The sequence below is a fragment of the Notechis scutatus genome, chromosome 3 (assembly GCF_049901735.1).
Source record: "Notechis scutatus isolate UNSWTSFEM ecotype Mainland chromosome 3, rNotScu1.2, whole genome shotgun sequence".
In the NCBI taxonomy this organism is placed as follows: Eukaryota; Metazoa; Chordata; class Lepidosauria; order Squamata; family Elapidae; genus Notechis; species Notechis scutatus.
In genome coordinates this window covers 185,674,491-185,698,765 of record NC_142011.1, presented here as the reverse complement: position 1 = coordinate 185,698,765, position 24,275 = coordinate 185,674,491, and the positions used below count along the sequence as shown (strand labels likewise).

General features: G+C 35.4%; 1 protein-coding gene across 5 annotated transcripts in view; it reads right to left on the bottom strand.

Moving 5' to 3' along the window:
- VPS13B (vacuolar protein sorting 13 homolog B) overlaps positions 1-24,275 on the bottom strand; it is a 319,343-nt gene that overhangs the window by 34,830 nt on the left and 260,238 nt on the right. For 4 of the 5 annotated variants that reach the window (XM_026690439.2, XM_026690425.2, XM_087962041.1 and 1 more), the window contains exons 41-49: positions 23,993-24,174; positions 22,822-23,171; positions 17,172-17,333; positions 7,677-7,832; positions 5,554-5,817; positions 3,897-3,980; positions 3,564-3,739; positions 2,872-3,039; positions 1,042-1,243 (exon numbers count right to left, since the gene is read on the bottom strand). In XM_026690439.2, coding sequence (XP_026546224.2) covers positions 1,042-1,243; positions 2,872-3,039; positions 3,564-3,739; positions 3,897-3,980; positions 5,554-5,817; positions 7,677-7,832; positions 17,172-17,333; positions 22,822-23,171; positions 23,993-24,174 — 1,744 coding nt within the window. The remainder of the gene's footprint in view (positions 1-1,041; positions 1,244-2,871; positions 3,040-3,563; positions 3,740-3,896; positions 3,981-5,553; positions 5,818-7,676; positions 7,833-17,171; positions 17,334-22,821; positions 23,172-23,992; positions 24,175-24,275) is intronic. The other variant, XM_087962042.1, reaches the window with a different exon arrangement.

Here is a 24,275-nt window from a genome sequence, read left to right as displayed (position 1 = left end):
TAAAGGGGTTTAATCCTGTTTATTTAAGGACCATAAAGGAATAAATATAAAAATTGTGCACGCTTTAGAAATGATTCCTCAGAAAGACTTTGGAATTAGCACTTCTCTTGTATTAAAAAGCATGGGGGAGACATTTTCTGTGAAAAACAGAAAAAAGTGGGGGGACATTATAACTCCTAATGCTTTAAAAGTTACATTAACATTTATGAGGGAATTTATTGAACACAATAACACCTGAAAAAATTGGGCTACTCTAATAAAAACAGCCATGCTTGTGTGAATTTTGAAACAATTCTGAAACATTTTCAAAGCATGCACTAGCCAACATAGTAGCCCTGCTGTTCAAAGTCCCATAAAAAACCCTCACAATTCAAATAATGGAAGCTCTCATTGACCTTAAGAAGAGATTTCTCACTGTTTGTCCCACATTATGAGCAGAATTAACTGGATAAGTGGGTCAATTTTCAGCTGGAGAGTGAGCAGACAAATGCCTCCCACTTGTTACTTATGCGATTCTTGACTTGTGCATCTACTGACAAAACCAAGATGCATTGTGCCCTATGTCATAGCTCAGCAAAACCTTGTGACCTCTGATTTGACATGTCTCATCTACCCTGTTTCTCCAACAATACGGCCTCCCCCAATAGGAAGTCCCAGCATGTTTTATAGGCATGAAATGAAATTAAGCCCCTCCTCCCAAATTAAGGCCTATATTAAAAAATGGGAAATGGGGGGGAATGGTGGGGGGGGCTTGCCATTAGGAAGTACTTTTGTTGCACACCCGGATATGGTGCTGCCTGCGTTGACCCCGATACGAAGTGCCCCATCAACGCCGAGGTCAACATCCAAGCCGTCGCCGCCCGCCTGCCTGAAGATGCAAGGGGGGGGCAATTAAGTCACTCCCGAAAAGATGGCCTAGCCATTTTTTCGGGGCTCAAAAAAAAATAAGACCCAGCCTTATTATTTGAGAAACACGGTACATGAAATGAAAAGGAAACCTTCTCAGGAAAATAAACATATGTATTTCAATGGAAAGCCTGCCTGGAAGTTTGGCGGTATCATTGTTTTCCCAGTGGGAATCTGCAGAACAATCTTTTCTCCTTCAAATAGCCAAAGATCCCACTTGGACTGATTGATCAGCAGAGCCCATGGCAGGAGTTCTATCAGCAGCGTTTTCACACATGGCTTCCACACCGACAGCTTCACACGCATGGGGCTATCCCACTGAGAGAGCTGTTCACTGCTGTTCCAAGGAACATATCAAAGGGGAGATAAAAGAAAATGGTTAATTCATTGGTAAGATTTGCAGTTTATCATCCTAGCCATTCATAAAGCTTTGGTTACACTGTAGCACTTCTGACACCAGGTATGATTCTGAAAGACAATCAAGGCAAACCTGTCCGTGATTTAGGTTCTCTGTTTTGAATGAAATAGACCTTTATTCAAGGATCAAAAAGTGACTGAGATTTTTAAGTAATCGAATTAAAAGTTTTTCCTGGGCAACACCTGGCAATGAGACTTTTGGCCAGTTTTTTTATTCTTGAAATGGTGGTACATATATTTTCTGCATATATGTCATATTTTTTTAAAAAAAATATTAACCCTCATCCCTCTCTTGCCCCTATGTTGCCATGTGAAAAATTACCCTCTGTCCTGGAATGTAGTTTAGGTGGGAAGTTACAAAAGGAAAAGATTAGGGTCTCCCAGATAGGAGGGAAATGCCAAATAGATACTGAAATATGCATGGGTTCAAGTAAGCCTTCTTGATATTCCAGCTACTTATTTATAGGATTAATATAGATCCTTCATGAGCTGAGTACATTTATTCAGTACATATCCTCATTTACTTATTTTTTAAAAGAGAGATCTGGCTACAGTTACTCAACTCTCCTAATCATCTCTGAAAACTGTAGAACTTAAAGAAATATGCAGGTAGGGCTGAGATTATCACCAGACATCCTTGGGTTGCTACTGGATGTCCTGCAATCTGCCAGTCCATGAGTGATACCCACCCTGTCCTACTTTTTAAATGTCTCACCACATCTATAACACACCCCGTGTGTGTATGTCAAAAAGGGATTGTGGCATCACCATTCTCATGGCCCCTTTGTACCTCTGAATTATATTACAACACTGACAAAAAGGAAGGACTTTGATTCTGAATGGCACAATTGACATTTGCCTTTTTTGACCTACCCAGGCATTTCTGATGATAAACTGTGTTGAACATTTTAAAAATAAATAAACATAAACAACATCTCAAACTAAACCAAATGCCCACCTGACAAACATTAAGTTTACAAGCACCTTTTGTCTGACTTAACTTTATTTTTTATTTCTACTGATGTGTAGAAGTTTTTATATATTCATTCATGATTTCTGGTTATTATTACTACAATGATAATTGATGAATTGGTACCAAAGTAACCTGTTCACTATTATTTGCTGAATTAGGACTCTGAGGCAAATCTGTTAGTAAAAATACTGCATTCTGTTTCTGGTCTGGTCTGCCCTTAGGTCTTAAGGCTACTGTACCTTTATTATAATTAAATTATGTATTCAATATGCCTTTTTGGAACAATACCAGTTACTTTGGTGAAGCAAGAGGGGGAGAATAGTCTGGATTGCAGATAGAAGAGACATTCTACCATTTTGGAAAGGGAGCTTTCTCAACTCTGTCCTGGATATGTTAGTGAGAGAAAATGGGACATTTGACATCCAAGGCACATTCACCCCTTTTTCTTCTTTAGGAAAAAAAACTAACTTGAAATATATACATTTCTTATTTGAAGATCACATGCCATTTGCAAAGATATTTCTGCCACTGCACGTAGAATAACCCCAAAGAGAAATAATCAAAAGGAATAATACCTGGCAAAATCCTTCTTTGTGTAAGGCCAGACAGATTGAGGCAAGCTGTTGCACCCATAAAAATCGTCAAGTATTTCATGTATGCCATTTGTATTTGATTTGGTGGCTATCTGTTTAATAAGTGCTGTTGAGATAGGCACTGCACATTCTGAGGGATTATCTTCTTCCCTGCCATATGGATTAAAAAAAATACAAAAGGTGTGACATTCATTGCATGAATTTATTAAGAAAGCAACTGTCAAACCTTTGGCAGCTACCCGAGTTCAAAACGATTTTTCCAAGCATGAAAATGCCAAGGGTCCTTCTTAACAAATTTATTAAGATAAAAATAGTAGTGTCATTATTATAATCACTGAACTAGCACTTTATTCAATGTCTGCAAAAAATTACAGGACTTTGGTGAAAACATTGACATTTTGTGATCTGTGTAAAATTCTGGGCATTCTATATTAATTATTTTTATTTAATTTTAGAGTCTTGTGGATACCAGTTGAGGGCCTGGCAGGTATGGTACTGTCAACCTTTAATTTATGTTAGGGTCTGAAAAGTTTCCAATAACAATTTGGTGTTTCTTGTAAAGCAAGCGTTTGGGAACTACTGCTCCAAATTTCCATTTTTTATATGAAATTGAGAGAATGCTGTATGGAAACAAAAGCAACCTTTAAATCTAACATATTTAGGATTTTTTTTACCTGGCTTGGAAGGTTAAATGATGAATTAGATCTGGTTCTATATTTTGCAGAGATTTTTCTTGTCCTTTTCCAGGAATTATCTGCATTTCACTCAGACCCAAGTTTCTTTTCTCTAAATGTATGATGATGGGATCTGGAAGATGGCTCCTTATGATAAAAAGAGGGCTGAAAACAATCTACAAAAATAAAACAGCAGAGCAATATTGGATGTAGTGTTCCAGCTCAGTCTTCCAGTTATAACAAACTGTCAATAAATCTCTGTTTTAGGGTCAAACTGACCGCATTCAGAACAGGAAGAGTAAGATCAATTTGCACAAGGGAGAAAGTACTCACAATTCGTTGTTGGACTTGTGACTGGACCTCCAACGTCAAAACCATGCACCATACATAAATAATAGAACTATTTGATGATGGCACCTGCAGTGGAGGAAAATATATGCATAGGGGTTAATATAGCCTCATGGAAGTAAGTAGCCACAAACAGACTGCAGAGCAGAAAGATCATTTTCAGCAGAGAAACCAATTATTATTTGTAAAGAATGCTTGTTCAGAGTCCAACTAACATTAGAGAACTGCAAGCCTTTGTTGAGTTCAGGAATCTAAATGAAAGCATCTGTGGCTGATATCTCTTGAGCTTTGGCTCCAACACATCTAATAGAGGTGGGCCTTTCTTCCCCCCCCACCAGCCGCATTGACAACTCATATTTAATTCATAAACAATTATTATGTATAATCAATTATTGCTTAAATATCTTTTTTCTGCTACCAAGCCAAATATTTCCCATTCTATACCCAGATATTTAATTTCTGTTAACCCTAACCCAAACCAAATAAACTTATATTGGTTTCTGTTACAATTGTTTATTTTTGTCAGGTCATTTGTCTAGCTTAAAAATCTTTTAGGATATATATCATATTTTTTCAAAAAAATCTTCATTCTTTTATCCAAGTCAGTAATAAAAATGTTGAATTGGATTTGAATCTTGTGGTATATCATGCTGTACCTCATTCCTACTGGATAATGAATTGCTGGTGATCTTTCTGGAGCAAAATATTTAAGCTGTTTACGTAGCACTTAATTGTCCTGCCATTCACATACATCTTGCTAATTTGCTAATAAAAATGTGGGGTATTTTTCCGAATATATAATCATAATATATGATGTTTATATATTACCACAATATATTAAGAAGTTATCTTATCAAAAAAGATATGATAGTCTTTTGAAGATTCGTTCTTGATAGGCCATGCTCTACATTGTTTCAAATTCCTTAAAGATTTATTATCTGTTGTATAATCTTTCCAGGTATAAATGTTACCAATGGATTAGTTTATAATTCTTTGGATTTTTTTCCCCACCCTTTTTGATAATAGGGATAGTACTTGATCATTTTTAATGCAAGACTAGCATAATTCTTCCAATCATGTGGCATTTCAATGGTTCTTCAGGATTTCTCAAAGACAATATATGAAAAAATTGCCAAATACAATCCCTTCAGTACTATAGGATGGAATTCATCAAGCTCTGCAGATTTAAACTAACTGAAAGTAGGATGTTCCTTGACAAAATTTATGTCAATCTCAAGTTTCAGTCTAGTGCCTTTAATTCACAATTGTCTCAGGTAACACAACCACTAGTTGGAGAAGACTAAGCAACAAGACGAGTTAATTTGCTCTAACTTTCCTCAGTTGCCTTATTAGTATTTTATTTTCTTCACTGAGAAAAAAATGTCTTTATTTTCAACATAATGAAGTTTTTGATTAGCTTTCATGAGGCTGTCTCTATTTTTGTTCAGACTGGAAATGGCACCATGTACACTATTCACAAGTGAATAGGATTAAAAAAAAACATATATAGGAATTAACTCAATTGAACTGGGATATTTATAGGTTGGGGAGAGAAAGAAGGAAACATTAAGCAATTTGATTCTCAATTTGACTCTTTCTTCCTCCGTCCGTCCCTCCCCGCCCCCCATATTTGTTTCCATACCTGGATGACTGTGCTATATTCAGTCAGCTTTGACTCAAGTGATACATCTCTTGACCAATCTTCATCCCCTTTAGCTTTTACTCTCAACTCTGTCAACTCATTATTTTCTAGAACATATGATGGTAGTTTCTGCTTTGGTTCAAGGCAATCAAAGTGTTCTTTCACAACAGCCTGTCCATCATGCCCAATATAATGTTGAACAACTTTCAATTCAATGCTTTCAGATAGGTAACTACATACAATTTGTCTTCCAGAAATAATTATCTAGATTAAAAACATAGAAGAGTGTTACATATGAATCAGTTCACAGACGGAAAGCTAAAATGCACCTTGCACATACATTTACATTACAGCAGAGTTCCCCAACCTTTCTGGCTTTGCAGACTGATGGTGTGTGTGTGAGGGAATGCTTCCTTGCAAGCGAAGGGCAAGTGTGTGTAGTTCCATTTGCACAAGTGGCAGGCATAGACGCCCATCACTTGCACAAATGAAGCTGCTCGCGCATGCGCCACGTGCACAGTCCAGTTCTGAACAGTTGGAGACCCATGCATTATAGAAAGATGCTTGTAGAAGACAAGAATGCTCAGATGTGACTATCTTGGCCAGGAAAACCAATGTTTATTACACTGTACTGAAATCAGGCATTTATCCATTTGTTCTGAATTTTTGAAATTTTCTTTTCCATGTTGAGTTTTGAGAAATACATAACACATTCTTAAATAAGTTTCCCATGTTATCCGAATTGGGATACTCTGTTTTAAGTATTGACTTTAAAATCAGGGTTGGTGAATACAGTTATCAGTGTAAAATTAAAAAAGCACAGGCTTGTTTTTAACAGTTCAAGACTGAAAAGAAAAATCATGTAAAACTAAAACCAGCTTCTCTCCAGGCTGGTTCATGTCTTGATATCATGCCTTGATGTCATCTTGTCTAGAATACTGCAATATGCTCAGAAACGTGCTGCCCATAAAGACAACCAATAGATTTTAATCAATGCAAGTTTCTACCTGTGATCATATCATGCAATGAAATTCCTACATCAGTTGGCACCTGCTTCCAGGTCTGAATGGAAGCTGTTATCCTTAATATTTGAAACCATAAATTGCCTAGGCTATTACTATCAGAGAGGCCACTTACATGTTACGAATTGTAATTTGTTTTATATGCTCAGCAGGCACAGAGTCTGCAAGCACTCATGTGCTGTTGCTGTGTTTTGCTCAAAAGGAGGCTGGTGTTTTCCCTTTCCCACCCAATTTTACTCATGACTGTATTTGTATTTGTATTTGTATTTGTATTTGTATTTGTATTGTATTGTATTGTATTGTATTGTATTGTATTGTATTGTATTGTATTGTATTGTATTGTATTGTCACTTTAGATACAAGTAACTAAAGGTAGAGGGAGGGCAGAGTGTCCAGGATTTTCCAAGAGGGAGTATTATGAGGGCACCACAAGCAGTTCTTGACTTACAATGGTTTGTTTAGTGAACGTTCGAAGTTACAATGACATTAAATTTTTTTGACTCATGACCATTTTTCACACTTACAACCACTGCAGCATCCCCATAGTAACTTGGCAACTGATTTATATTTATGATGGTTGCATTGCCCCGGGGTCATGTGATCACCTTCTGTGACCCTCTGACAAGCAAAGTCAATGGGGAACCCAGATTCACTTAACAACTATGTCACTAACTTAACAACTGCAGTGATTCACTTAACAACTGTGACAAGAAAGGTTGTAAAATCAGGCGAAACTCCCTTTAACAAGTGTTTCAGCAACAGAACTGTTTGGCTCAATTATGGTTGTAAGTCGAGAACTAACAATAGTCCTAATGTATAAAACTGAACCTGCCACAACTGGTAGGTTTCCTATTGTTTACTATGATTCTTGTTTTCAGAATTAATGCCTCTATTAGACCATCCACAGAAAGAGGAGAAAGGGTAGCAAGAGAGAAAAATGCTTCATGATTATGTCTGAACTGAAAGCATGAAAGTATCTGTTGCTATTATGCTATTACTAAGCATAATTATGGCTAAAGAGCATCCCTAGGTGATATGATGGGGAAAAAATCCATGTAGAAATGCTCATGTATTGCATGCAAACTTTCTTTTTTTACTTACTTGTTTTTGTATTCCACTGAGCTGCTGAATCTTGATAATAAGCGAAGCTGTCCTTCCCTTATACTGAATAGTTCTGATAAATGTTCCTGAATTATCTACACTAAATGGCTCAGACCACCGCCAGTTTCCCCAACCTTCAATACAAATATGTAGCAGCTGAAAAGAATAAAAAACAAACAAAGCAGAAATAAACAATAAACATGTTAACTGATGATCCATAATAACCAGTTAACTTTATGGCAAGAAACAAGTTTTGTTGTTGAAAAGGTTCTCATTATGAGAACTAAAAATGTCTATTACCTTTCATTGGAAAAATAAACAAGCTGCATGACCCATGTAATCTAGCATTCGAGGACATCATAAGTCTTGATAATCATGTGTTTTATATTCCAGAAAGCAAATAAACTTCCAGTTTTGAAAAGAGAATTTCTAAGCACGTTATCCTATTTTATCAGAGGCTAACTTTTACATGAGGGAAACAGCCTGCCATAAAGTTATTTATGATGATACCCTTTCCTCTAGCCCAAAGAAGGTTACCAAGTTGATGTGTTGTGAATACCAAAAACAAAAATAAAACCAAGGCCCCAGAAGGAGATAACAACCCCTCTACTTACAGACTGAGGACAATGAATCAAGGCTAATGGAACTCACATTTTGAAATTATGCTTTCCATCCAGTGAAGGATGACACTGACCTTTAAAAAGGAGGCACACTAGCAAATGTCTAAATGTTGCAATCCAGTAACTTGCTGGCAATTTTTGGTCCGTTCAGCACAAAACTGAATATAAAATAAACACGTCCAGTACAGTGGGTGGCTTTTGAATGACAAGCGCTAGACCTTGATTACTAACATAAATATACAAGATAGTAAGTACCTTGAAGAAGAAAAATCATTCTCTGAAACAACTTTGATATTTAAATCTTAGAACCAAATAGAGAAATAGAATTGCTGTAGCTGAAATCAAAATGACATATAAACTAAATACAAGGAATAAGAATTTGGAGAGAGAAAGGTAGCTAGAAAAACAAAATGGAGTATGGTCTATAAACACTAATCTCATTTATGGTGCAACACTAAAAAATAAAATGTTCTGAACTAAGATACATTGTTATTTCAGGCATTGAACTAAAATAATTGGAGCCCCTTAAGTGTAGGGCATGTTGACCAGCTGACCAGTTTCTGCCATCTTGTCACTTTCACTACTGTATGCTTAATGTAGCTTTGTGGTTTATTTTTGTGCTGAGCACCTCCCAGAGTGGATTGCAATTGGATGGTGTCTAAGTAAAACACAATGCAATGCAATGCAATGCAATACAATGCAGAATATATATATAGCCTGAATGTAGACTATTTGTGTCAGAGAATCCTTCCCACCTTGAATAAACAATTACCTCATTAATAAGTATTGCCAATTAATCTGCTGTCAGTTTTCAATTGGAAGTTTTCAATTTTCAGTTTTCAACAAAAAGTTGCTATCTTTTCTAACTTTATGTCACAAAAATTATTTGCATCTGGCTTTCCATGAAAGTTGCAGTTGGCTGACACTGTGGCTCCGCATTGGAAAAATTATTCAATTATCTTTATATTTAAGAGCCTTGGTGGTGCAGTAATTAGAATGCAGTATTGCAAGCTACTTCTGCTGACTGCTCGCTGCCTGCAATTTGGCAGTTCAAATCCCGCCAGGCTCAAGGTTGACCCATCCTTCCAAGGTCGGTAAAATGAGGACCCAGATTGTTGGGGCAATATGCTGACTCTGTAAACCACTTAGAGAGGGCTGTAAAGCACTGTGAAGCACTATATAAGTCTAAGTGCTATTGCTATTGCTATATTTACATTCCAATTTGGGGCATTGGGTTATGCTACAATTTCTTGGCCACATGTGCTCATCATGTTAAATGATAATTTATGTGGCATGTCAGCTGCAAACAAGTAAAAAGGCTCTGAGGCTTAGGTCAAGAAGTTTCTTCAGCTACATGTCAGATATTCTGAGATTAAATTGAATTACTGGAAGCACTGTTTACATGCTCCCTCTTCCCTTTTTACTGCAGTTATACAGAGGTCTTGGATAATGTACAAATTCATTTCATGCTTTTAGAACATGATTAGGCCTCAAATTAATCCTGTACAATTAAGTTGCTGCTTCTGGATATGCTTCAGTTTCTTCCATCCTCTTAGTATATGAATGTGTGGAATTTAGCTAGCCTCTTCCTGATGTCATTTGTAACATTTCAAAGGTTTTGTATTCATGTGTAATATTTCATATGGGGACTATTTGTAGGACTGGGTTTGGCTAAATTCTTTTAAAAAACGCTGATATCAGTGTTCCTATTTTCTTCCCTACACTATTATTATTTAAGTTTTAGTCTTTAAAAATAATGCTAAAACTACTTAGTAGTAAACTATTAAGCTATATGCTACATATAGTATATAACATGGCAATACCAGGATTTTTAATCATAATTTGAATAGACCACAGGGATCAAATCTACACATAAGACTAAGCCAAGATAAATGAGCAAAATTAATAAATTATGGTATAGTGTTGGTCATCAACATGATTGTTTTGTTTGACAGCATGCAGAATTCTGAAGTGGCACAGTCCTTTACAATGCTTAAATCTATGACAGATTCAGATGAAACTAATGGAGTTTGGTAAGATGTCATCCATTAATTGTAAAAGTTAAAAGAAGCCCAGATGTTAGTGAAAAAGTAGATGGTTTGAAATTAGGAAAGTTCAAGAAATTAATGAAAAAAGAATTTACTTTGGAAATGAATTTATCAGAGGACATTGGAAAAAAATAATTTGATTAAAAAAAGGCAGAAAGACAGCTCTAGATACACCTAGCAGAATGATAGAAGGCACAGATAAAGAAGAAGAAATTCAGATTAGTGTATCTTTACAAATACTCTGCTCAATATTGTTGTGAATCTCAACTTTAACAGTCACGAATTTCTTCCTTGCATTAATTCTTTCAACAAAAACTGGAAGAGGTAACCCAATTACATCACATTTTAATAATCTGGAAAAACTGTATAATTCCTGTGTTTTCTCTTTAAAAGGGAATTGTCTGTTTAGCTACAAAGTCTCAGATGAGAAGTCCAAATTTCCAAACATTTGGATTCTATAGTACTTTGGTCCTTTGTAACTTTAACAAAGAAGAGTGGGATACTTAATGTAGCTAATTTCCAGAACAGCTTAAATGGATGTCAGGCTGCTACATGAAAAAATAACCTTTTTAGATTGGATCACTAACTGTTATGCTAGTGCAATGTCAAGAAGTCCTTATTTTTGCAGTGCAGGTAAAAAAAATCTGGTGGAAATATTTACAATCAACTTGCCAAATTGGGAGACATGTCACAAACAAATTCCACTTGTACTTCATTTTTGGCCTCTGTTATAGAATGAACTACAGTTTACCCCTATTAATTTAATTTGAATGATCTTTGAGGTTTCTAAACTACAAAATTGTTTATGGACTGCTATTAGTAATCAAGTATAGCATTAATGAAAGTTAATTTTGCAATATAGAAAGAATGTGACAAAGGAACAGGAAGCAATTTGAAATGTTTCATAAAAGGAGGCAAATTAATAGCACCAAATTAGGAATTCAGGCCATATGTTACTGTTAAAGTAGAAATTACATTAGGGTTAGGGTAAAATAAAGCATGAGAAGAAAAAGATAATCAAGATTTCACAGGAAAAAAAATTAATAGGAAATATATAAAGCTAGTAATAATTTAAACAATACTGTATTTTTTTTAAAAAGAACCTTGATAAAAGTAAGCAATTCAGTAATGCTTAAAAGTTTGTGAACCCATTTACATTTGTATTATCCTCCCACAAAAATGAACAAGTATAATGTTTTTAATTCATTTATTTAATTGGAGTCCATTTATCTAGTTTTAAGACTTGTGTGGGGAACGAACACACGTTTTAAGTCATATTAAACAGAAATATTGCAAATTTAAAAACGTTCACAAAATTTAAAGTAATATAAATTTCTATAAAACTGGCAGGACAAAGGGTTCAGGATAGTACCTCTTCCAATAAAACAGAGGCCAACCTAAGAGAATTTCGATAGAAGTCCATACCCCAAAGTTACTGACTATATCACATTATTCATACTCTGCTTATTGAATCACCCATCTCCTCCCACTTGTGACTGTATGACTGTAACTTTGTTGTTTGTATCCTTACGATTTATATTGACTGTTTCCTAGTATGATTTGATTGCTTATTTGTACCAGAGGTGGTATTCAGCAGGTTCTGACCAGTTTTGGAGAATCAGTAGCGGAAATTTTGAGTAGTTTGGAGAACAGGCAAATACCACCACTGACTGGAGATTTTACAGTATCCTTCCCTTGCTACGCCCACGAAGCCACACCCACAGAACCGGTAGTAAAAAAAATTGAATCCCACCACTGATTTGTACCCTATGACTATCATTAAGTGTTGTACCTTATGATACTTGATGAATGTATCTTTTATTTTTATGTACACTGAGAGCATATGCACCAAGGCACATTCCTTGTGTGTCTAATCACACTTGGGTAATAAAGAATTCATTCATTCATTGAAGGCTCCAGATGTGTAGGATTTCAAACCCAGAATTCCCCGCCAATATGAGGGATAAATCCGGTGATGTGGAATTGTGGGTGTAGTTGGTGTACAATGTATTTGGAGGCTATCAGGATAGAAAAACTTGGCATAGTACATTTTTTTCCTTCCAAACAAGTGGCATGCTTGCATGCTCTCCAAGAGCCATAGTGGCACAGTGGTTAGAATACAATATTGCTGGCTAACTCTGCCCACAGCCAACAATTTGATTCTGATCGGCTCAAGGTTGTCTCAGCCTTCTGAGGTCAGTAAAATGGAGACCCGGATTGTTGGGAGCAATCTGGACAGCTCAGAGAATACTGTAAAGCACTATGGAGTGGCATATAAGTCTAAGGGCTGTTGCTATTGCTCTTAACAACATTACAATTTCCAGGGGCAAGAAGACAGTGTACATTATAGTTTTATGCACCAGTTCCTAAGTATGAAGCAGAGCAGAATCGTGCACAGGTAATTCTCAACTTACGACTGCAATGGAGCTTGCCATTACAGTTGTAATTTGTGACAATAGTAAAACAGATCATCACACGACCTGCCCATTTTTATGACCTTTTGTTTGCAGTGGCTGTTAAGTGAACCCATTGTTCATTTAACAGTGCAGGAAATCAGGAACCAGAGTTATTCATCTAAGTACAAGTTTATTCCATGATATCTCTAAACAAGAATCTGAACTACTAATGATTAAGATAAATTGGTAGATAAGAGTTCAAGGAAATCAAGCTGGGCTGGACTTAGATCTCTTCTGAGCATGAAAGGACTCCAAACTGATGATTCACTTGACCCCTTACTTGGGCTTAGCCTAGTCATCTTCTACAGTCCTTTTTCCAAATACCAGAAGTAAACATTTTCTGGCAAAAACATTGTAAATCAAGGTCACATGTCCATGGGGACTATAAACAGTTATTATTGTGGGATGGTTGCTAAGTACCCAAAATGTGATGGTGTGACCACCGGGGTGGGGGTGGGGCCATTAGAACTGGGTTGAAGGGTCTGTCATAACTTTAAATGGTCACTAAGCAACCAATCATAAGTCAAGGACTACCTGGACCCATGAAACATCTTGAATATAAAGGACATCAGAACATGTGAGGGTCTCACATCATGAAAGAAGCACGGTAGATATATTATCTGCTAGAGGAGTACAGTTTGAATAAAATGCAGTGAGATGTTTAGAAGATAAGAATAAAAAGAATAAAGGGAAAACAGTAATTCTGAGAATTATCTTTTTTTATCCATATGTACTCAATAAGATGTGCAGCTGTTTTCCAAAATATGGGAATCTAAAATTCTATCTTCTATTTATTGCTGTTTTTAAGTAGCTATTAAATAAAGGGTTTACTTCCAAATCCCATAATTTGATTCTTTTACCAAATTTACATCTGAAACAAATATGTCTTGAGGTTTTAGCTGTATACCATTGAGGCAAAACCAAAGGAATTTTAAGCCTCTTTTTATTTATTTTATTATGTACTTTAAATGGGCAATTACAATACTTCTTCTCAACTATAATCAGCAAAATAACAATTGTCTCTAAATCATGCAAATGTTAATGATATCCAACTCTTTGAAAACTATTCATTTTCATTAAAAGAACTGCTTTGCCATACTTTTAATAAACATTTTTGTAAAGGTTAAATATTTTATGGCAATCACTGCCGCTTAGTGCCTCTGTAACAAGAAACATGAGACACAGGTTTTCCTTCCCAATAAGCGAGTGTGGTATTTGAGACCTGATCCTAACTCATTTTATTCCCAAATGAGAGTTGAACAAGTCAAATATGAACTAATGCCTAGAGGAACTTTTCTGACTCCGAAATATGGATTATTTCATATTTTACATTTATCTTAAAATCTGCTCCCAGAGTTCTTAAAATTCACTAACTTGGCAAGATGAGAATTATCATGAGGAATGAAATAGCTTCAAAATGATGAAGTCATCTCACATTCCATTAAACTGACACTTGCATGGTTTGTCCACAGTTGGGCACTATTCTAACCTCCAGATAACAAGTTCCTCAAGAAGTCCAGCAGCAAAAGAGTTTGGAACATGCTACAATATAATATGCCCATGCTGAAGTCCTAATGAATTGGTATTAATCCTGCATTCCTACAAACGAATGTCTTTGAAAGATTAAGACAGATTAACAATTAAAACAAGAACTTTGCTTTTCTGGTCCCCCAGGTAACAAGCTATTTGACATTTTTTACAAACTACCTTTCCAAAACAGCCGCACAAATTACATGACGCAGGTGTAGCTTTAGAAGAAAAGAGAGGACTGTATTGAACCAAATTCCTACGTTTCCCAATGGACACTTCCATTTCTCAATTTTGGTGTCAGGGATGAAGTAATAAAATATCAACAGAATGATAATAACATGGAATATTACAAAGCTCATTAACTTAATAATTACCAGAATCTTGGGTTTCAGACAGCCAAGCATTGTAGTGCTATTAATGATAGAGAATGCTTTACTGCTGTTTTGCTTTTTTTCCCTTCTGGCCTCAACCAAATGTGCATTACGAAGGAGTCCATGGGAGTGTCCCAAGGAAGAAATGCTCCCCAGAAAGAAGTTATGTAAGGGGCTCTCATAATTCCCAGCTGGATCCCTCCCCCTCTGTCCTTGTTCACGTTGTTTAGAAGATAACTTCAGGAAGAGGAGAATCCATTCCAAAATTATGAATGCCCTCTGGAGAATAGTAGTTTCTCCCCTGCAATTATGTTATTTGTTTAGCAAGAAACTTCAACAAATTGTCTTGTTTAAAGTACTTTAAAATACTCTCTGTTCTTTTTTTATTTTACCTCTGAAATCTTCTATTGTTTCATTTTAGATTACTAACTTGTGCAATTAACTGTTCATATTGAGAACTGGGCATCTCATAGTCACACATATATTAAAAGCAAGAAAACTCTAAACTAATATGTAGTAATCTCTGATGTTTCCAGACGAGGATACTTGAACAGTGCCCAATCAGGGTTGTTTGTATTTCATTGCTTGTGGAAGACTTCAACTGTCCTTCTTGTTTTTAACAAGCCAAATAACATTCTGCAGTTAGCTAGGCAGTCTTACTTCCTGAAGTTCTAAATGCTGGCAGAAAGACAAGTGGGAAAAGTATGGTTTTCACTGCGTTGAGATAAAAAGATTAAAAAGTCCTGATCATGATTGGCTCGGTTTTACTGCAGTTTAAAAAGAGACAGAAACAACTATTTAAAAATGCTATTTCAAAGGGAAAGATTAATGTGAAAACACTACTTCCACATAAGAAAAAAGCATAGAGAAAAATAGAGATTTATCAATTATACTGGTCATAACTTGCCGATCATTCCCCCCACCTTAAATTGCTTTCTGCAGTGGATAATCTATAGCAGAGTAAATTTTAAAGCTGTTCTTTTGCTTTAAAAAATAATAATGTGTGAACTCAGTGTGGTTATTCCACAGTAAATATATACTAAGTCCAGGTTTCTGTAATTGACCTTAGCTGCTCAATTAACCTCCATTCAATTTACAGATCATAAAGATTATTTTCTCTATGATATGCTACATATCTTCTTGCTAAGGAAGACTTCTTCCTACTAAGGAAGAGGAAAAAAATAGAGAAAATGGTTCTCCCCAAATTATTGTATTTTTTCACTATTTCCCCCCAAGTATAACATATGGCATTGCCAAGTCTTCTTTCAAGAGTGCCCAGCCCAGATTATTCTGGAATATCAGCATGATCAGCAGCGGTCAAGCAATATATGAAATTGTCCTTCAATCACCAAGCTGCTACTTTCAGAATTTTTCAGTCATCATTTAATTTTCCACAGTCCAATCCCTTCCTTGTTTATGTTCAACAGCAAACAGCACATTGCAGTGATCTTCCTATGTATACATTTGTTATTTTTGTCTAAAGCATGAACAAAAATAAATAAATATTAGAAGTGTTTGATTTTTTTTAGAATCTCTTTTTATTATCATTAGAACATCTTCTCATTGTAAAATCTAAGAAGCTTTTATGAAGAAACTAATCATGAAAAAGATGAGGGTTACTTGCTCTGTTGAACATGAGGTTCTTCACTGCAGTTCTGTGCATATATGCGCTATGCCTGTACCCCAACTCTATGAAAGCATATACAGTTTAAGCATATATACGTAGAGAGGAAAATTTCTCATCAAAATTAGATGTTGATGAATATGGATATCTATGAAATCCCTAAGAGTGGTAAAGATTGAGATTTCAATGTCAGTATGCTTGAGTATGCAACCAGCGGTTATCATCAAGGATATCCTTCTCCAAGATCCCTATTTCTGGTTCATTGCTCAGCTTTGGGACTGTCATTTTCAAATTGTCTTATTGTATTGTACTGTCAATTGTATTGTCTTATGTCAACAGAAGGTTTGTGCTCACATTGTTAGGATTAACATCCCAAAAGCTGAAGACGTTTGCTTTCTCTCCAGCCCAATGAATTATTTATGTGCTCACATACAGAAGCCTGAAGTTCTTTTTTTTTATAAAAAATAAAAAATAAAATTGGACTGTGTAGGAGCACAGAGCAGTGTTTCTCAATCTTGGCAACGTTAAAATGTGTTTAACTCACAGAATGCTGGCTGGGGAATTCTGGGAGTTGAAGTCCACACATCTTCAAGTTGCCAAAATTGAGAAACAACTGCTGTACAGCTCCAAACCCGAATGAAATATAAACATTTCTGGGTTTGCTCATCCTTTTTGTTTATCTCCTCTGTCTTGTAGTTTAAGCATGGACCTTTGGCTGAAACATGGAAAACTACGGATAGGAGAATACATGAATTCGCCTCCTTTCCAAAAACTTAAATTGAATTATTTCAACACTTACCATTTTTAACAACTGTTACAACTATTGCACTTGTATGGCATCCATACCTGTGGGGACTTGTGAGAGCGCCAGCTATACTGGTGACTATGAAGACTCTCCAGCAGAACATTTTCATCTGTGTCTACCTGGCCAAACCGCAGTGTCTCCTGTGTGTCATTACAGATTACAAAGTGGCTAAAGACTAGCTGTTCTGCCTCAGGGCATTGATTCTGAAAGAAAAAGAATAGAAAACCAAACAAGCTTCAGATTAATTCCAGGATGTTTGGCAACTATCTGCCCAATGGTGAAAATTTTTGTGTCTTCGCTAGCATAAGCTTTCCTACAAAGCATTCTTTCTTCATAACAAAAATACCAGAATCATTAATGATCCCCGAAATCTATACCCATTTATATACCTTAAATTGCTAACACAAACAACAAAACAAAGGAACTGCAATTTTAAAAATATCTGATATATGTTATAGACGTGTGAACAAATGTTATCTACATTCTATAGTTATACTAAAACTGCCAATATTAGTGAAGACCCTATTAGGGTTTTTAATATTTTAGGAAAAGTACATCTTAGGTAAAGTTTTAAACTAATCAACTTTTCTGAAGTGGTTTTAAACATTAGAGTAGTGTCCATTCAGGTTTCAGAATGATCAAGCAATTCAGATGTATTTTGTACACATTGGAAATAAAAGGATTTAATAACTTTAGAATGATAATAAAATAGTTACCATTCTCAAACTTATATAAGGGCGAGTGTGTGGGTAGGTGGGTGGGTGGAAAATCGCTATTTTTCTTTTAAAGTAGCTCAGCAACAAGTGTAGTATTTCATTTCATGAACAATTATCAAAGAATGAAGTCTTCCTTTATGCTTGAGGACAAATATATGAATGTTCAATTACTCAGAAATGCTTCTGTATCTTGGAACATCTTTTTCAAAATGCATACAGAACAAGGCATGTAAGTGAAAAATAAACAATGTATTGCAGACCATGAGGATAATGTATTAATGCATATCATAAATTTCTGACATTCAAATTAGAGAAAAATTGTTTATTGTGTGTCTTTAATCAGTTGTATTTGGCCTTGCTTCTACTTTTAAAAGATTAGACTAGAACAACAGATATATTAGACATCTTTCCATACACTATGAACAATTTCCTTATTTGACAGTGCATAAATTATCAATGTCTCAAGAGTTTATTAATCCCTATAATACACTGTGTTACAAAAATGGTTTAAATGCAGAAGAGTAAGTGGCAATGTTACAATGAAATCGTCAAGGCATTCTTCCTTTACATTTTGACCTTTACATTTTTTCAGTCTATCAATTTGAAGCTGATTGCTAAATCTCAGTATCCTTCATTCAATAAGTAATGTTGCTGTCCACTTCTTCTACTGGCGCCTACAGGACCACAACTGATTTCCTATTTTCAGTTCCATTTTCCTTATTATATTTCCATTATCTTTGGTTACATTGTCATGATGATTGTCAGTTTCACAGCTGGAATTATTTTCTGGGTGATTTTTTTACTTCTTCAGTAGAATCTTCTGCCACACCAGTGGGTAAATTCTTCCCTTGTTGTTTAATTACTGACTGTTCTGATATAAAAGCGAGGAAGATATCCAGATTTCTCAACCCTTTCTTGGCCATCAGATTTCTAAAGAATGCACTTTAGAAAATGTAGTTGTCAACACTTCATTTAGACCAACACAAAAAACTTCTTTCTCAGGTCTTAGGTGCACAAAGTATGTAACCCATTACTTTTGAAAGTTATGCAAAATCACCCATGATAATGTATGTACCTGTTCCTTGCAGAACTTAGTTTCTATGGTGACCACCTGCTTTAATGTGTATGCTTCATTTTACTGAATCTGATTTACAAATACTGCATTCTTATATACCTAACATCTCTTCTTGGCAGGATTGAATTGCTGCATCCTTTCCACAGAGGCCATTTATATAATCCCTGCTTATTTCCTCTCCCCTTTTAAATGTATATGTACTCTTAACTCCATCCAACAACACAGAAGTTAGAAAGGGGGCTCAAAATAATGGGACAGAGGCAACAAGGTTAAGAGGATTTGATATTACAGACTTAATGTTATATAGTTATAATGTTATTAATTATGAATACTATAATTTAATTAAAATGTTTAATAACAATTGAAGAAAACAATACTGTCATTTCTGGTGCTACAAAAGAACATATTTTGTTTTGACATTCTTTAATGATACATCTCTGATTACCATTAGTCACAGACATGGATTTACTTATTACCAGTTTATAAAGAGGTTTTCCTTAAAGAAAGATTTTTTTTAATCTGAAGAATAGTGTGTTGGACTCTATAATATCTAATATTATCCATGCTACATAAATCTGTAGAGTGAAATATTTTATTGCGCCAACATTTTGTTGGCAAAATAATCCAGACTTTAAACCTTTACTATAAATGATGGTAACCCTTAAACGAATATATCTTATTGTATTCCAATATAAGGAAAAACCTATCACACATATACATAAGCATTTAGAATTTCTGGATCATTATGCCCCTTATGTTTCAGAACATTTTTTCCACTTAAATTATGAAATCCTATAGAAACTCAGAAAGGTATTCCTATTAAGTTGAACAAAACTTGCTCCCAACTAAATTTTTAATGCCCTGTAAATTTATCATCTTGGAATTTGAACAGATGACCTGGGATCATAAAAGCACACAACTTGGTGCCTGTAATGCCTACTTCTATTGTTAAAGCTTTCTTCATTATTTAAGAATAAAATTAGTTCACCTTTTGGGAAAAACAAATTCTGACAGAGGCTTCCATATATCTTGAACTCCTGACTTAAAGGTGTAAGGCCAAATTACTTTACGCTTTGTATGTCAGCTCTTATCAGCAATGTGTACAACATTACTTGTTTCTGATACTTCAGTTAGAAAATGTGAGGAATTCAATTAATGGTGGTGCTCCTCATTTGATCTGGCAGAATTAACCATGTTAATTGTGAACACTGAACATCACAAAATAGTTACTAGTGGGAAGTTAATTTTCAGTATGTGGTAGAAGAGAACCCACTGAAGAAACATGTTGTTACCAATTACCATTAATATGTAGTTCAGAGCCCACCTCAATAACTAATGCACCCTAATGTAAAAACAGGACAAGTTTTTAATCAAGGACACTCTCAGTTAGAGACTCACCCACCACATCAGAAGATGGTGGCAAAAACACCCGAGATCAGAGGAAACAAGGAAATTGCAACAACAATTACAGAGGCATATCCTCTGTGGGTCATTTGAACATTGCCACCCCTGCATATAAATCAGGTCTAACTATTCATAGAATGTACCTGACTGGTACATCTTACAAGGCAACATATGGCTCTATTTATACAATCCTGTTGTTTCCAACTCAGGGTATTTCTTTAAAGGCTCCCTATAGTTTAAGTCGGTCAATCATTTTCTGATGTGGTCTTACACATTTAAATATTTATACAATGCACTTTATTTGTACATATGTGATACTAGAGGTTTTTTTTTCACTGCACAAAGCAACGAAGGCCATTTTGCAGTAGTTACTACTCCACCAGCCCATGCAAACAGGCCTCCTTCAAAATTGTTTGCTTGTTTCACATTGCTCAAAATATGACAAAAACCAGAAATTGGAGCTACAAAGACTCTTTTTTTCACAATGATATTTGAACCAGATGTAAAGATTTAAATCACACTAGCTCTTATTTTATGAATGTCCTTTTACAATAAGAAAACCCTGGAATGCCTTGAAAAAAGAAACTCTGATGTGAAACAGATGTTTTATCTTTTTTAGCTTTGCAATTGTAGTTTTGTGATGGGTAATTAATGTAGAAAACTTTGTATAGGTATGGAGATTGGAAAAGAGAAATCCTGGGATGAGATTATTTGGATTATTGCAGAAAATATTATTTGGATATAATTTTATTAATTTGGTCCATCAGTTTTGTATGTAAAGAACATCATACAGTTGTAGCCAAAACCTTCATTAGAGTAACAGGCAAGATATGTGTCAGATATCAAATATAATAAGATTCTTTTTTTTTCATTCAACAGGATAAACAAGAAATTAAGGAAAAATCTAACTTTAAACCATGATATCATTTGCAGGGACAGGGTGAAACATTCTGTGTTCCCTGGTTATGCCTTCTATCTGAACTAAAAGAAAAGAATGTATGAATACTTTTCTATGTTATATATAGATTGGGCCTTAGTAGGTTGTTAGTGCTTATTTGGTTATTATTACATGAGAGATATTGATATTACAATTATTCCACAAATTATATTCCAATCTCATTTACACAAGCTTAAATCCATCCAAACTGGTCCATCTTTTCAATGGTACAATAGTAAGAACTTTAGTGTAAAATACTCTTTCCTGCCATACTCTTTCCTGTTTAATTTATTATTGCCAAAATGGATAATAAAACTAACAGGATATACTTGCTGTAGCTTCTGCCAAGTATTCCTCAGAGGTTTTGGTCTGCCTAAGATAGCCGTTCTCTGTCAGAGCAAAATTCATTATCATAGTCCCTGCATCAATTATTCCGTGAATCAGCTTTGGATACTGTATATCCTATTGAGATAACTCCAGAAAATAGTTGAGCCAGGGTATCTTCTGTCTCATTCAGACTTTAAGTGACTTCAAAGAGGAAAAGAGCACTTTTGTTCTCAAGTGTTTTCCCACTGACAATTGACAATTTCCTTGACATTTGCTACATCTTAAATTCAGTCTGCATCCGTCCAGAGTCACTCAGTGACTTGCACACCCTGAAAATCTGCTCTCTTGCTATGAACTCATGTATCTTTTCCTTAACTTTGCTATCCTTGAATATATACCTTCAGTTTCAGTTAATTACTTCATAATAAGCACAAAATTGCATTACGAGGTTGGATCTGAACCTTCAAATTATGATTTGTTCTTATTCTCCAAAGTGGAGAAACCATGTTCAGATCATTGCTTGGATTTCAAATGTAAACAAAACCCTAGCTTACTGGCCTGGGTATAATGGCAAAAACCACGCAATCGCTGGTTTCTGCTAAATGGGAAATAAGACTCCATCCTTCGTGTCCTAACATTCCTTTTGGGGGAAATGCAAAAAAGCAGAAAATTAGATGTTTCAAAATTTTAATTTATACAAAAACCAATCACTGTAACTCTTCATACCTTTCTATCCTTGCAAACCAAGTCTTGTTTGTACTATATATGAATTCATACATTTCCTTTTGTTCCTTAAACTTCCCTCTTTCTATTTGATCATCAACTGCAACTAACTACAAGTACTACCTCTAGTCCAGAGTATAGCATAGCTGGCTGACAAATTCTGGGAGTTGAAGCCCACAAGTCTTAAACTTGCCAAATCTGGGGACCCCTGCTCTAGCCTTTCCTCCCAACCTATTCATATTTCTTCATATATATCTTTTGCAATTCAATTCTCATTCATTTTCTTTGTAGGACTTTTGTATTCAATTGACATTCATTCAGCAACCTATCATTCATTTTACTTAAGTGAGATGAACAGTGTAGAAATTTGATAAGTAAATACATTTTCTTCTCCATGTAAGAGCAACCCCCCCCCCCAAATCCATACATTTACCAATCATGCTCATATAACACCAAATGATGATATGTAAATAGATTTTATGCATTTCATTTCAGACCTATGTGCTTACCTGTTGCCAAGCCTGAAGGGTTTTATGCAGAGAGTGGATGGTATGTTGGCCAAAGCTGATGAATACAGGATCCACTACCATATTTCCATCCAAAATCTTTTCCATGGAATTTCCAGAAACAGAAAGCTGCCCAAATATACCAAATGGTTTTGCAACAGTTTGCTTAGTTAGATTTCTACACTCCAAAAGTTTACAGTCAATTCTAGTAGATAACTGCATGTCTCTGAAGACGGATCCATCACTCCATTGCCTGAAATAGGTATGAGGTTCTTCAAAAGAAATGATTGAATATTCTAATTCAGATGGCACATTTTTATCAGAGATAAATGGATATAGGAACTTTGGTGGCTCTGTAGAACAAAAGGTAAAACTAAATCACTAATACATTTAAATGCATACATTTAATTGTTCCACTATGAATAAGTTAGTAAAAAAAAAAAAAACAGCAATTAAGAATAGCTTAGTTTAGAAAAAGTTTCTAAAAAAGAAAAAAATCTGCTTGATTCCGGCTTCTTTTGTTCCTTTCACTGTCATTTGAAGTGCTAAAAATATTAACTAGGAATGGGGAAACTTGGAAATGTTGAAGAAAATGTTAGTCATTCACCATTTTCAAAATCATCATTTAAGCAAGATGTCATGCTTTATAAATTGCTGAGATATTTGCTCATTTCTCATGGAGAATATTATTTGAAATTACACAATACAATAATATGTATTGGAAATAAAACTGACAATAATGCAAGCGCACATTACTGAATGAACCCAGGTGGATCGCATCTCTACTCCCAGTTTCCTTTAAAACAATACTGTAACTGAGTTTTGAATACTTGGTACTTCATTTGGAGTCTTTTTGTTCAACGGCACATATAAAGTGGGGCAGGTTTGCTGGCAAAAGTGAAAAGCAAAATTTATTCCATTAGCCTCACAATGAAGTGAAAGGAGATGGGGCATCTGGGCCCACTACTGAAGCTTAAATAATGAAGCACCTTCTGCAATTACTGCCTTCAAATACATCTGCTTTTTACACATTCCTGCTACTGATAAGTAGGTGTAAGCTATCTGAGCATATGGTCCAGGGGACACAAGAACTGCAAATGTAAAGCAGGTGGGGTGATGAGTAAATGGAAAAGCAATAGCTACAACTTTCTGTTTCAGAATTTAAGACACATACCTCTGCCCAGCTGATCCAGATGATGGCAAAGATGAAGTTCCGCCTGAGCAAACTGAATTGAAATCCCCAGGGCAGGCACATACCAGGGGGTGAAGCACGAGTCTACCCTTGTACAGGCTGCTAGGGCAGTAGGAGTCACAAACTGATCAGATGAACTCTGGGAACCCGATTCACTTTCTGAACTGGGAAAGGGATGTGAAAAAAAAGACAAAAATTATGTTCTAATATACTGCATTAAATTGTTTTCTAAAATAGCAGCATCTTTGAGGCTCAGAGCCCCAAT